The sequence below is a fragment of the Trachymyrmex cornetzi genome, unplaced genomic scaffold, assembly GCF_001594075.2.
Source record: "Trachymyrmex cornetzi isolate Tcor2-1 unplaced genomic scaffold, Tcor1.1 scaffold227, whole genome shotgun sequence".
In the NCBI taxonomy this organism is placed as follows: Eukaryota; Metazoa; Arthropoda; class Insecta; order Hymenoptera; family Formicidae; genus Trachymyrmex; species Trachymyrmex cornetzi.
In genome coordinates, this window is record NW_017296923.1 from 479,677 (window position 1) to 494,265 (window position 14,589).

A 14,589-nucleotide genomic window follows, 5' to 3' on the forward strand; every position below is an offset into this window, starting at 1 on the left:
TATATATATATATATGTATATATACAAAGGGCAGAAAGACAGGCGCAGAAGAAAGACGAGGAAAACACAACGAGCTGAGAGGAGAAAACCTGCAGCAGTTAAGATAAAATAGCTCAGTAGAGAGTGGACACTTTTGTCTCGGGGCGCGGGCAGATTTTTCTTTTGGCCGTAGCATGAGAGGACGCCGCACGTATCACCACCAGCGGTGGGATCCGTGGGCGCTGTTTATGAACGCCGATTGCCAAGGTTGGTTAATTCCCAAGGAAAAATAGCGCGGCCGCTGCGCGAGTCGCCAGGGACTTCTTTCGCGAAAAGGGAGACGGCGCCTGGTAGCGGCGTCTCACAGGATGAGAAAAACAGCTGCATGATGAAGATTGGTTGAGCCCGGATAATCAACCTGGCGATCTCTCTCCCGCTTCTCCATCCCTCCTATTTTTTTCATTCTCGTACAAGGCAGCTTGGTATAGTTGCAAGATTCATTCGAGTAGCAAATTGGGCCGTTTTGCCGCGTGGATGATTCTGTAATCTCTATCGCTAAGGTGAACGATAATAAGTGTTGATAATAATCCCCCCGCTCGGCTCGAATGGCAGCATTTTTATAGCAAGATGCGAGAATACTTGTGGAAATATCAAGAAAAGAAAACGAAAACGTGAAATAAATATTGAATGTAAAAATAATATAAAAAATTATTTTTTCTTACGTCAGAGTGCTATAAGGAGTGTATTATTAACATTAATAATATATTTGGTTCGTGCAAAAGATTTGTCAAAGAAAATTGAAATTTCTCATGGTCAATAGGATTAAAATAGATTTGCCGTAACAAATTTTATTATTCGTTTCTATACTCCTCTTTTCATCCAAAGAAAGATTTTTCAATCCTCTTTTCTAAAGATTTAGTTTCTCTGACTTCATTTAACACAGAGCTTATTGAAAAGGCGACTAATTTTTTGCATAAAATACGAAATTATGTTGAATTAAATTGGTATACTATGAAAATACTAGACAAGTCCCTTACAAATCAGATTTTTGATGGATAATTTTGCAGATCAGAATTGACTTCGCAATAACAATTGATGAATGCATTGCAGCATACAACCGTTGATATCGTTATCACAATCCGATTGGTGGATTATTAATCCAAGTATTTTTCAGATTTATCTCTCGCGAAATATAAAATAAAATTATCGGACGCAGTTGCAACTGGAATCGTATTCATTTTCAGCATGACGGCAAAATAGCGCTTGCACCGACAAAGCCGATGGGATATGCTTTGCATTGTGCGAGAATTTTTCGATATTCGCTTCGAAGTTTCTGTATGGAAATTAGTTATGTTATTCCCGCGAGATCACAAATAGCGTGTAGAATATGAAGAAAATATAACCGAAGAACATTCGTGCTGGTAATCCCTCGAAAGTTATAATTACGTTCAGCGCCACGCAGAATTTGACTGACATCACGAAATTATTATATAAAATAGAACAAATTGAATAAATTGCTGTTGTGTGACTTATGGATTTGTAACCAATCGCGAGATTAATTCCAATATTCGTTTTGTGTCCGTATGGTTTCATCGAATGTAAATCGCTCTACAAATTGGACTTGCGTAATCATTGCGCTGTATAAATTATTTATGACATAATATATTTCAGGGGTGGTATTAACTCGGTATATATCAACGAGACTGTGCACGTCACGTCTGAACTGGCACATTGTTTTGCGCTCGCGATTCTGTTTAAACACGGTATAATTGATTTGCACATTGACCAAGCTGTTGCACCAAAACAACGACCTATTTTCAGATATAATGCGTACCCTATAGGCATCAACGGATTTCACACAGGTACCTCTCATGTCTTATGGCTATTTTCGTGTGGTAAACTCTAGCTATTAATCATCCTCGTTTCACTGAACCATAGTCGCGTGATAGTCCGTAAAATCTTAATTAACGTTTAGTGTAGTTAAGAACAACGTTGTATTTAAGTAGAAACGTTTGTAATGCAGATACATTAATCTACATAAATATTACGCGAATTATTTCAATAACTAAAATCTTAATTAGAATAATTTAATGCAATTAATCCGAACGTTTGCACAATTGACCGGGATGTTTGCATGTTAACTGATAGTTATTTAAACTCCAAGGGCAAGAATTTTTTTGCTTTGTCTTCCTTAATCGAACTATATTCTATCTTTGTTATATTTTATCTTTGCGAAAAATACTTAATAAGAGTACATTTATTTATGATCTCCGTAAATATCACAAACGCGAAATTTATCATTTAAATAAATTCCATTTATGCAGATCATCAAATTACACACAGTAAAATTGGATAATTTTAACCCAGTTGGAATAATTTTAGCCCACATTTAAAAAAATACCTATATATATAGTACGTTTAAAATCAGAACACAAGACATTTCAAAACGTCTTTAAGATATTTGATATGCGTGTTGTCTGAACATCATCAAGTTTGGACTAAAGTTATCTTGATTTTAGTTTAAAGTTATTATATTTTGCAGTATTCGCGAGTCCTGCGTGTACACGTTTTATAAAGGTCATATTTATGTGCAGGCAATATTATGTTTCAACAATTGACCTGTAAAATGCTTCAATGCTGAACTGATTGCGTTTGATGCACATTTTGCGCCAGTTATTGTATCATGAATGACCAGGACAAGGACGCGTCCTAGTCTTGGCGAGACATCTAAACTGGAAAACAAGGACAGCACTATAAAAAATGGATGCTCTATTATTTTATCATTGATTCTATCGATCGTTTAAAGGTCATTGCCACGAGAAAAAAAAATCGTTTGTGAGGAGAATTATCGTTCAATATTCTTTTGAAGTGAGTTTGAGGCCATCCCTTTCAATAACCAATGACAACTATGTGTAATATTTTTCATTCTTTACATGTTCCGTTGACATCATAATCATTACGAGGCTATTTTTACATGAAGCAAATAATCGTTTGTCGTACGGATTTACGTGTTAAGTATTGCAATTATTTTGCCATTTACAGTTACAGTAATTTTCATCGAAAATATACAGTTGCAATGGCCATTATTTATCGTATCGACCAATAACCTGTTTATACTTAGGCTTGTCATATTTTAAATGAGACAGAAACGATTATCTTAGCGCGACGTTACATAATGTGGTAATTAACTCGATACTATCCAATATCCGGCACGATATACACGGGTGACGTGATGGCAAATCGAAAACTGTTACCAAAACTGTATGATATAGAACGTAGAGCAGGCGACAACATATTGTATCGACCGACACTGAGAATTACGCTTGATTTGACGCAGCGAGAGCGTCCCGATGGATCGATAGCGGGGTAATCTACCAGGACACACAAGGATCGGGACCTTTACAGGTCCAATTAACAAACAAACCAATTTAATTAGCATTATCAATGCAATTTCCGTACTGGCATCGGAACTAATATTGGAGGCGGCGGAGTCCGCCGATGTACGTACGTAATGTACACGATATTGGTTCGAGCGAGAGGCGACGACGAACGGACGGGGCCATGTAGTAATTCTGTAATATTGTGGGTGACGGTGGTTAGCCTTAGGGGATGGGCAAACAATGACATCCGACCAACGCGGCTCGATTGTTACGCCGCCGTCGCCGCGTCGGTGTTGTAAATGACGATAATGTAAATACATTATAGAATTATTTACTTGGCATTTTGCAAATTATACGCATGCTCCAGAGATTTGTGTGAGAAAGAAAGAATAATACGATTAACATGCCATTAATCGTAATTATATGTCTTTGAACGCATAAATGAGAAACATGGATTTAAATGTTACGATATACCAACGTTCGATGTACCAACGATATACGAACGTTGGTATAAACCATTATTTATCGGTCTAAGTTTGTATCACATATTGTTTAATAGATTTTATAATAATATCGATTTAATCTTTATAGTAATTGCAAATATGTGTATGCAATGAATATAAAATGTTCCACGATAAACACCTTTTGTGAAAATAAAAAAAATTCAAAATAAAATCGCATGATTATATTATTATTAGCTATATAAATCGATCAAAAATTAATCGAACGTTGGTTTATACCAACGTTCGATGTACCAACGATATACGAACGTTGGTTTATACCAACGTTGGTTTATACCAACGTTCGTATATCGTTGGTACATCGAACGTTGGTTTATACCAACGTTCGATTAATTTTTGATCGATTTATATAGCTAATAATAATATAATCATGCGATTTTATTTTGAATTTTTTTTATTTTCACAAAAGGTGTTTATCGTGGAACATTTTATATTCATTGCATACACATATTTGCAATTACTATAAAGATTAAATCGATATTATTATAAAATCTATTAAACAATATGTGATACAAACTTAGACCGATAAAATCTAAATTTAAATAAGTGAGAGAAATCTTACATTCGAAACGGATCTTATTGTTAGTGAATACATATTTCTTATTGCTAGTAAATACATATTTCTTGTGTGAATTTATATACATTCTGATTGTACTTACCACCTGTCGAAATCTATTAAGTTTCTTAAATTGTGTCATTGCAAGGTAAAACTGATAATTAACAATAATAAAACTAATAATTGATATGATTATAAATGTCAATTGCAAAAATAAATTTAAATATCAACGTTTTTACCTTTTCATAAGTACCTACTTATTAAATAAATGCTTGATCATTCTTTTCGATAAATTATTAAAGTTTGATGTCAGTTATTAAGTATTTTAATGATAATGATTCCTTTTTTAAATTTCATATTTTTAATTATTTTTATTTATAAATTTAATACTTTCAAGGGAGGCACGACTCAGACGATCGGTTGTCTAAATTATATCTTTTATAGCATGTTACAAAAAGACTTATAAACAAATTAATTTGTTATTCATGAAAAGTTAAACATGCCTAATAATAGATGCCTGAAACATCAAACTGCAATTTCTAATGTTTACTTATGCTCGACTTAGTATGGAAAATATAATGAAAATGTAATAAAATGGAAAATACAATGGAAAATATAATAGAAAATATCTTAAGTGATACGCATTTGGTAACTCTCTCCTATAAATAGTAAGCGATTAGGACGTATTGTATACGAAACCGATTTACACGCATTAATGTAGAATACAATGTTTACGACAACGCTTATAATATGAATCATATATCATATCTGCACAACATTATGGTATTAGAGAGATTTATGTAGAATTTTCATAAGCTCTCTCTATTGCAACATCCGTAGAAATTATTCATTGATATAAAATGGCTATTAATTTCTACCGAATATGTGATCAACCTTACTGCGTGAATAGTTTAAATATATGAACACATTTACGACAAACAAGCGATCGCGCAGTCGTTTGAAAAAGCGTGCGTCATGAAGATGAAAATACGTATGCAACAAATCATAAATCTCACGCGTCCAAAGCCAAGCTACTCATAATTATAGGAAATCGTTAAGCCGCTATTATTTATTGATCAAGGAATTAATCAATAGCATTTCATTTTTCCTAGTTTACCACACTGGTGGCGATATCCGAACTGTCAGCATTAAAACGAGCATGTCGCTTGCATGCATATTACCGGAAATAGGAGTGGTAGCAGTGCTACCATAATACAGTACAAACATTTGCGTTGTTTCATATTGTCCCTCATATTTGTCAGGAACTATCGTTAAGCGACAATGTCTAATTTACCGCACATTAACCCCCCACAGTCTCTCTATAATAATAATCCATTAATTGTAAGAGGATTCTGTTACTTTCAAAATATTTATTTCGGCACATTTTTCTTGAAGACGAAATATATGTTACGCGTTACCAATACTACAACATTAATTAAAAAGGAATGAGAATTTTTATTGTTACACATCTCTCGCGATTTAAATTTGACTAAAATTAAAAATGCCAAAGTCATTGAAAAAAATCTTTTTGAAGAAGATAATATCAAAGCACATGATTGCTGTATTAGGGTAACTCCGGTATATACGTCGCATCTATCAAAAACTTAATTTATTAAGTATTATTTACTATGTTTATAGTAAACGAACTATATCAGTAAAAATATTGTATTGCCTACTACTATAAAAAAATATTAGAAATCCGAAATATTTATTTTTCATATTAAAAAATAAACTTTTTGAAACCCTTGCATTTTTGCCGTATATCTCATAGGAGTGGGATATATGGCTACTCATAGGGAGAGGGGGGTATATACGCGCTCATGAAAAATTTACAAATAGTACATATAAATAAGTCGTAAAATGACACAATAACTTATAAAATGCGTTTATAAAATAAAGAGATATTGCGTTTATAAAGTTTTATTAAGGAATAAGAATGATAAATATGTATATGAAGTAATAAATAACAATTACAATCTTCCCACATGTATTACAAGTGTTATGACATGAGATACACATTTCATATAATGCGTTTATTGCATTTAGTGCACTAAATTCAATCTGCCTACTTTGTATACTTTGGGCATAAATCCCACCCGCTAAAAATGCCGTATATCCCAAACAGGTGGGATATACAAGACAACAAACTAAACAAAGCAAACTATAGAAATCAAAGCCTTAAACGATATAACTGGATCTTAATGCTTGTATGATTCTTGTGTGAATTTATATATTACGTATGTAGTCCCTAGAAACGCGCGCCGAAATGATTTTTCGGTCTTGAAACGTTAACTCTACTAAACTACCGCAATAATATCAAGGGTTAAATTGACTAGCAATTTAACAAATTTTTTATGCTTATTCGCATCTTCGAAACGATCTTAATAATGTTGAATGACATTAAAATCTGTAAATAATTCTTATTGCGACAAATATTACCTCGGGAGTCAAACCCGGATCTCTCGCATTCTATGCGAACGTCCTAAGCCTTTTGACTACCGAGGAATTAGTAATATTCTTGGCACAAACTAAACAAAGAATACAAGAGCAAAGTACTTGTATTTTGTTATACAATATGCTTTATTATTCCTCTATATTCATGTATCACAAAATAACCACCAAGTCTTTTGCACGTCCTACAGTAATCATTTTATATAGATTATAATTTATGATGGCGTTACTCAACACAGTAACAAATCGATTCAACTCACAAGAATTTCATTAATATTAACAGTAAGAAACTGAAATCATAACACAATACTAATATAACATAAAAAAAGCATGTAACAAAGTAGTTGCGGGAAAATTACTCCCACTCCTTCTATTTTTTCTGACTTCTGCGGCATAAATCCCAGCGCGGCGTATATATTTGTCGCAGTTACCCTATATTTATTTTATTTCTTTATTACTATATTATTTTTTTAAATGAGGAAAAACAGTACGATAGTTGAATAAAATTAATTTGCTCGACCATTTTGAGCATTCATTGAACATATTCAAAGGCTTAACCGAATTTTTTTACCAAAGAAAAGGGCTGAACCGAGCGCTATTTTAATTTCCTTTCGTTCTGCAGATTTGTTACGGATTCCCTTTTGTTCGCCAGCTATCCCTGTGATATTTCAGCGCATATTATTCTATATCCTCATTTCTATATAGAATCATCATATGACTATATAATCATTAGATATTGCAAATTGGATTATCGTGCTATGTTATACTTATACATATATTACGAAGTTTATGTATACAAAAATAATGTATAAATTGAATAAATTATATTTCTACTTCAGTTGCGAGTCATCTAATTCAGGCTGCCACGTTATCTCCGCAGATTATGCATTCTCCTATGATATTGGATGAGGCCAAGAGCCGACGTTTAAATTGGGTCGACACGATCCAGGGATTTCAATATTCACACTGCGGTTAAAGATCGGGGACTAATCCAAATGCGATCAGATGCATTACGGAGGAGAAATCACCGTGCAGGCTAGGAACGTAAATGTTTGTTTGGGACTCCACACCGCGCATACACGAGGATGCACGCGTCTTAAGCATCGAAAAGGGTGAATACCTGAGAGCGTGGTAACTAATATATAATCCCGACATCGCCTGATCACACGAGGGGGATACTTGTAACCTCGATTAAATCCCGTTAAGTCGCCCACGATAAAACTGACACGCGCGATTGAATAGCAGAAAGTTGCGTGACTAAGACGTGGCAAATTACTGTCGTTTGAGTGCCATTAAATATATAATTGTCGTTGTAATGCTAATAATCCTTTTCGGCGATTTCGCTATCGAGGTCGCCCAGTTCTAAAGTTCACTCTTCCCGAGGTGGCTGGCAGTTCAACAACTTCGCGTTTCCAAATTGCAAACCATCGTAAATAAGCACGCTTATCTCGTCAAGTGTCGTCGCCAAACTCAGTACGCTTCGCATTTCTGTGCGAATTATGGCATCGTCAAACCGAGTTTGTCCGCTTGTTAAGACGGGCATAACGGGCTTGGATGGCGTCGTATCGGGCGAATACCAAGCCCGAGTATCAAGGATAATAGGCTCGCGGGAACTTTGTGTGTCGCTAAATGGAGTAAATTAAGATATTGACGAGTGTTGCTGCAATATATTATATCGTTTTGTTTTGCATTATCCACGCGCTCTTTACATTTATACCACGTCGCTTCGCTTCTACGAACGTCAAGGCGTGTTAGCAGGAAAACACGAGTGAAATTTCCTCTCGTAAGACGAGAGCAAATACGTTTCTTCGCCGTCGTACCGACGAGATATTAAGTTGTTGAGACGAAAGTTGAGGGCTTTATAGAACCCGTAAGACTCATCAATTTCCCAGTATTTCCGATCGGTCAATCCTGCAGAGACAGCAACATCATTGCGCTGCAATCCCATTGACGGTGAAGAATGAAAACTCCGTTTAACAATATCGCTTATTCAGGCGCGTCGGCACCAGTGCAGACTTTCTTCGCCCATGGCGAGATGATCGATTGCATTTGCGCGCACAGGGTCCCGCAGTCAAAACTGCACCCGCGCTACCGATCAATATACTCGTGGCCCCGTGTGTCTCGCGTTCCGCGTGACTTCCCATGTACTTGAAAATAGCATCGCGTTAAAGTTCGTGATACCCACCTCCATGGCCGCGCTTTTCATTACGTCATAAAACACGTCGACCTGGTCGTATCAAGGTTGCAGTTTCAGCGACGTACATTGAGAACATATTTCGCGAGAATTGACGTACTGCCTCTTTTGTGGCTGTATGTTCTCCATTCATTTCGTCGCGTTGCGTCGCTCCAGTCCGGTCGTACTTCGTGAGTAAAAGTTCTCGCTTATTCGTTCGCCGAAACAAGCGCGTAATTTCGTTAGAGAACTCGCAGTGTTGGCGGTTTCACTTCGTTATACGAAAACTTTCCGCGGTCCTGTATGAAAAAGGATATAGGCGGGTGCGGAACAGTCGAGCAACAGCTGCAACGACGCCGCCCGCTCGCCCGCAATAATTTTCATTTCGTGTGATTATTCGCGAATTGTTCACGGTATACCGCGACCGCGCGCGCACGATAACGACAAAAGAGTTTCTTGCCGGCGGCGGCTGTGGCCCTATTTGTAACCATTTGGCTCGTAACGCTCTGACAAGGCATAAATTTTCCTTTCATCCGATACGTCAGTTAGCGGATCGCTGTGCGCGCACAGTAACGCGTGCGAGATCGTGCGTGCGTGACTAACCACGCCACCAGATATATCTCGACCGCCGCGAGGAAAGATACGAGCGTGTGGTATAAGAAAGACAGAGAAGAACAGAGAGGGGAGAGAGAGAGAGATAAAGAGACAGAGAGGCAGCAGGTTACAACAAATTGCCAATCTCAACTACAGTAACCAACTGCTAAGAGTTTACCCGAGTTGCATCAACATTCCTTCCCGCAACAATTTCGCTGTTTCAAATATGGACTCGATGTTTCTCTTTCAACGATTTCGCACTTACCACAAAAACATAGCTATGGCAAATACGTAAATGCGTAATATAAAATAGAAGAACCGTGATTCGAAATTCTATTGATATAACTAGCTATCAACGATAATTGATATTGGTTAGAAGATGTAATTGCCAACTCTAATTGGATGTTTTATAATTCAACACAAACTTTATCGATCACCTTGCTTTTCGCCTCTCTCTTCTATAAATAAAGTATCAAGGCTCTTACTAATACCTTCAGTGCTAAACTTTATTTTTATACACACATTTGCAATCTTTATATAATATAATATATAGTGTACATATCGTTCTTCAGGTCACTTTAGAATAATATATGTTACCATTTACCATCAAATTCCAAGTGACCAGTACATTTATATCGCATTCTCGTAACGTTCTATGCATTCTTTTTGTTAGCCAAGAACAATTTTGTATAAGTCCTTCCAGAAATCAATTCTATCATGTAGTAAGCCTTTCTCCATTTTTAACTCTTGATTAATATTCATATAGTTATCTTCTGTACCTCTGGGCTCCCAATTTACGTTCACATATTCATTCATATTTGATGTAGGATTTCTGAAAATATCACAATTGCTTTCCCGTTCGTACTTGCTAATTAATCTAGTAATCAACACGTTAAGAATGATTTTGCTAAAATATCTAAAAAATTAACTATAGATGCAGATCTGAAAATCATTTGAAGTTGAATCATCAAAGTAATTGTATAGGAAACTCAAACATTATGAGCAATGCTGCAAAAAATGTTTACACTTTAGTAATTAGTTCGATCGTTCTCGATTATTTTGACAGTTCAATAAAATTATTTTCAGATCTGTTTAGTCAAATGTGTAAACACTTCAGCAAAACCGTTCTTTCTACGAAGAACTATGAACATACCCATCTTTTGCAAAGTTTGTCAACAATGTGGTATAAATGCGCACCATTTTCTGCGCGGGGGAATCTTGTTGTGGTACATTTTTCAACGCGTCCGAATAGAATTCATAAGTCAAATCGTCACCATGGGCAACGCCTAGTTGAACGAGATAAAAATTGTGTACATAAATGCAATTTATTAAAAAAATATAATATCGTTTTTTCCCTATTTTGCTGTACAATGACTACATCATAATACAGAGCGAATTTCCTACGGAAATTTACAACTCGTAACTCACCGTCCTCCACTTGGACTAAAGATTTTATCATACCGAACGGAGCTTCGTAAGAGAATATATACTGGAAAATTGGAGACGAAATTCGGGAACTTAATACCTCTAAACTGAGTGCGATCCCTGCGTCAAACATGACGTCGTCCAACATCTAAAATGCACAAACAACTTTAATATGCACATCGTTAAACTTATGCGCTGCTTACACGAAGTTTCGCGATAGCGGGACGATATTAACGTTAAGTACTCACCATCATGAACTCTTTCGTGGTTTCCGTGGAGATCAATTTATCCCCAAAGTAGTAGCTCTTCAAGCTTTCACCTAGTTGGTTCTTCTGCCCAGCATCGGTTATATTCAAGTCGTTTGGCAGGAAGTTTTCGAAGTGCTCATTTATCTGGTCGATATTGCCGAGCATCACTGGAAACAAATGTTTTCATATCGTTTACATGACGCCGAGCATGTAACTTCCGCGTAATATCGTATCGGTGATTACTCTGCACATAGAAGGAAGACTCGTCGGCCGTAAATCCGGCCATAACGGGCACGTCGGCAATTTTTCCGGATTTCAAAAGCGTCCAGGGATCGGCCGGCAGAAATATCTCTTGTCCTATGTCAGCTTCCACCGATGGAATAAACGCTTCGATGCGACCGTTCATGGCGCTCTGCAATCGAAATGATTATTCCTGCTCAATACTCGTTAACGTAACTTCGGATAAGTGTACCGTAAACTTCACTTAGCGTAATTTGTAATGCTATCTCTCGTGCCTGCAACAAGGAAATAATACATTCAATTAACGCAATACCTGTTTAAGGAACGGTAAATCATCACTGGCCGCAATTAATTCTTTCGGAGAAAATTCTGCGAGTCTAGCAACTAACTCAGCAGAATCGGTAGTCTCAATGTCGAGCTTCTCGCCCAATTTGAAGGCTACATCTCTGGCATCGTAAGATATCGCCCATGTATTTACCGCGCTTCCACTTTGCAAGATAGCTTTATTGAATAGACCTGTGGCACGATAAATCGTCTTGTATATATTTCACACTGACGTGAAAGCGGCAAAAGTTTATTTCGGTCAAGTAATCAAATAATCGCACATCTCACCGTCGGACATGGGAGACATCATGTGAAACTGAACGGAACTTCCGCCTGCATCTTCGCCAAAGATCGTAACTCGGTTGGGACAGCCACCGAAGTAATGTATGTTGTCCTTGACCCATTTCAGCGCCATTACCTGGTCCTTTAGACCAGCATTACCGGGCGCATTCTTGTCGCCAGTATTTAAAAATCCTATAATCCGATAATAGTATAGTAACTATATACAAAAGAAACGGTTTTGGAGAAGTATCTAAAAATTTAGCTAGACACAGATCTAAAAATAATTTGAATCATTAAAATTATATTGGAAACTCAATCGTGATGAGCGATGCTGCAAAAAGTTTGTACTTTCTAGCAAATAGTTTGTTTGTGTGTGTGATCGTCCTACAAAATTATTTTGACGGTAACAAAATTATTTTTAAATCTGCATTTTTAGATATCAAGGAGCAATGACAGTTCTTTGAGTTAAATGACATTTTGTTATTTTCGATTTCCATATGTGTGTCAAAATGTAAATCAATCCATGTTTAGTTGGTTTCAAAGTAAACAACGTTCGTATTAATATATGCACTTGGTAAATAAAATAACTCCAATTATATATATATATATATATAATTTAACACTATGAATTTAAGAGTGTAACTACATTTTTAAATACTTCAGCAAGTTTCTTCTTTCCATGGAAATATGCCATAAGTTTTAACGATTTTAGAAATTATTTAAACAGTTCTTTTTCTCAGAGTCTCACGAAAAACATGATTGAAGACGTATTATTTACTTACCAATTGCACCTAATCTATAATTAAGCGTCACAAGAACAACATCTTGCTCGATTAAAAAGTCAGGACCATAGAATATATCATCGCCCATGCCATGATTGAAATTACCGCCATGGAACCATACCATAACAGCTTTACAAGCATCTTTATCCAATACCGGAGTGTAAACGTTAAGAAAAAGACAATCTTCCTCGCCAACTATATCTTGTTGTATCGTACAAAAGAAAGGACAAGACGAACGATGATAGGTCCCATCGTACGTGCCTTGCCAAGATTCTGCTGGCTCCGGCATCTCAAAGATACGAATTAAAGTTTGAAATATTAATTTATTACTCTTAATTCTACGATTTAAATTTGTATTTTATAAATGTAGAAATAGTCTATTAAAAAAAATATGTATACATATATCTGGCAATCAACTTACCTGGAATTTATTAAGGCCAACATTGGGCTTTGCATAGGGTATCCCTTTAAAGCTGTAGTATGCCCTGTTCTGCATTACACTACTAGTCTTTAGGCCCTTTAGAAATCCCTGAGGAATTTCTAATTGAACATCTTGTTCGGCTTTGGCCCATACGACCACAAACGCACACAACACGAACTTGTTAGACCACATTTTAACACTGTGGAAAGATCACGTCATTGTCCATCTTTTATAGCTTTAGAAAACACGTTGACGGTCAAAAGAACAGGTTATAACGGACTATATTTACGCAATTACTACTCAGGGAATATAATAGCGCGAACAGGTTACCCGTAGAGCAATTTACGAGATGCCTCCATAATCTCGCGTGTCAACTATAACCGTGTAACATCGGGTTTTCAGGTAGAATTGTTAGGTCGGATTTCCTCAGTTTATCTTTAGCCTCGATACATAACCTTCATTAGAGGTTCATAATGTGCTTCCTGAAATTTATTGTAATCCACAATAAGGTACATCATACAGACTACATGGCTTTTCAAGAACCATAGATAAAAGAGATAAATTGCTCTTTATTGTTATCTCCTGTAATATGCGCAGATGCGATACAGGTTATATAGTATTAAAATCGAAACTTTTCATGAGATTTCTGCCTCTGCTTATTAGATCCGAAAACAAATATAAAAGCAAAGTTTATATAAAATTTTTATTCAAAAACTCTTTATAGAAAATATCTGATGAATTAACATAAAATATTCTTAGAAAATGACTTTACAATAAAAGCACTTTACAATAAAACAAAATTTTTAATGATACAATGGAATAATAGTAAAAAAATAACTTTAATTAAGGTAACCGGGCTCTATACGCTCTACTAAGCTTTGCGATTTTTTTTAATTTTTTTGCTGAGTCCAAAATTGAGAATTAGTTCACATTCAAAAGGAGAATACAATGTTGCTTTTATAAAATTATAAGTTTATTAATTAACATGTTTATTAACACATAGAGAAATACACAAATAATTATTTTTCAAATATTAAACTTGTCTATTTACCTACTTATTTCTACATACCAGGTGAATTAGACTCCATGATCTGGAATTTAAAAAATGTCAAAAAACGTTCAAAAAATCAATGTATATACATTTAATATGCCTGGTTAGCTATTATAATGGTTCTGCCTTACAAAGAGTGTCCTCTTTTTAATTATAGACGAA

The 14,589-nt window shown here is 35.7% G+C and overlaps 2 protein-coding genes across 2 annotated transcripts in view; both read right to left on the reverse strand.

The window, feature by feature from the left end:
• Ten-a (Teneurin-a transmembrane protein) overlaps nt 1-14,589 on the reverse strand; it is a 496,598-nt gene that overhangs the window by 421,541 nt on the left and 60,468 nt on the right. The window lies entirely within an intron of this gene.
• On the reverse strand, nt 10,218-13,568 carry LOC108760564 (esterase FE4). The gene is made up of 9 exons (XM_018506599.1): nt 13,377-13,568; nt 12,956-13,244; nt 12,180-12,365; nt 11,881-12,083; nt 11,571-11,739; nt 11,328-11,494; nt 11,083-11,227; nt 10,808-10,940; nt 10,218-10,486 (listed from the first exon to the last, which is right to left on the reverse strand). Exons 1-9 carry the CDS (start codon nt 13,566-13,568, stop codon nt 10,324-10,326), a joined length of 1,647 nt encoding a protein of 548 aa, XP_018362101.1. The 3' UTR covers nt 10,218-10,323.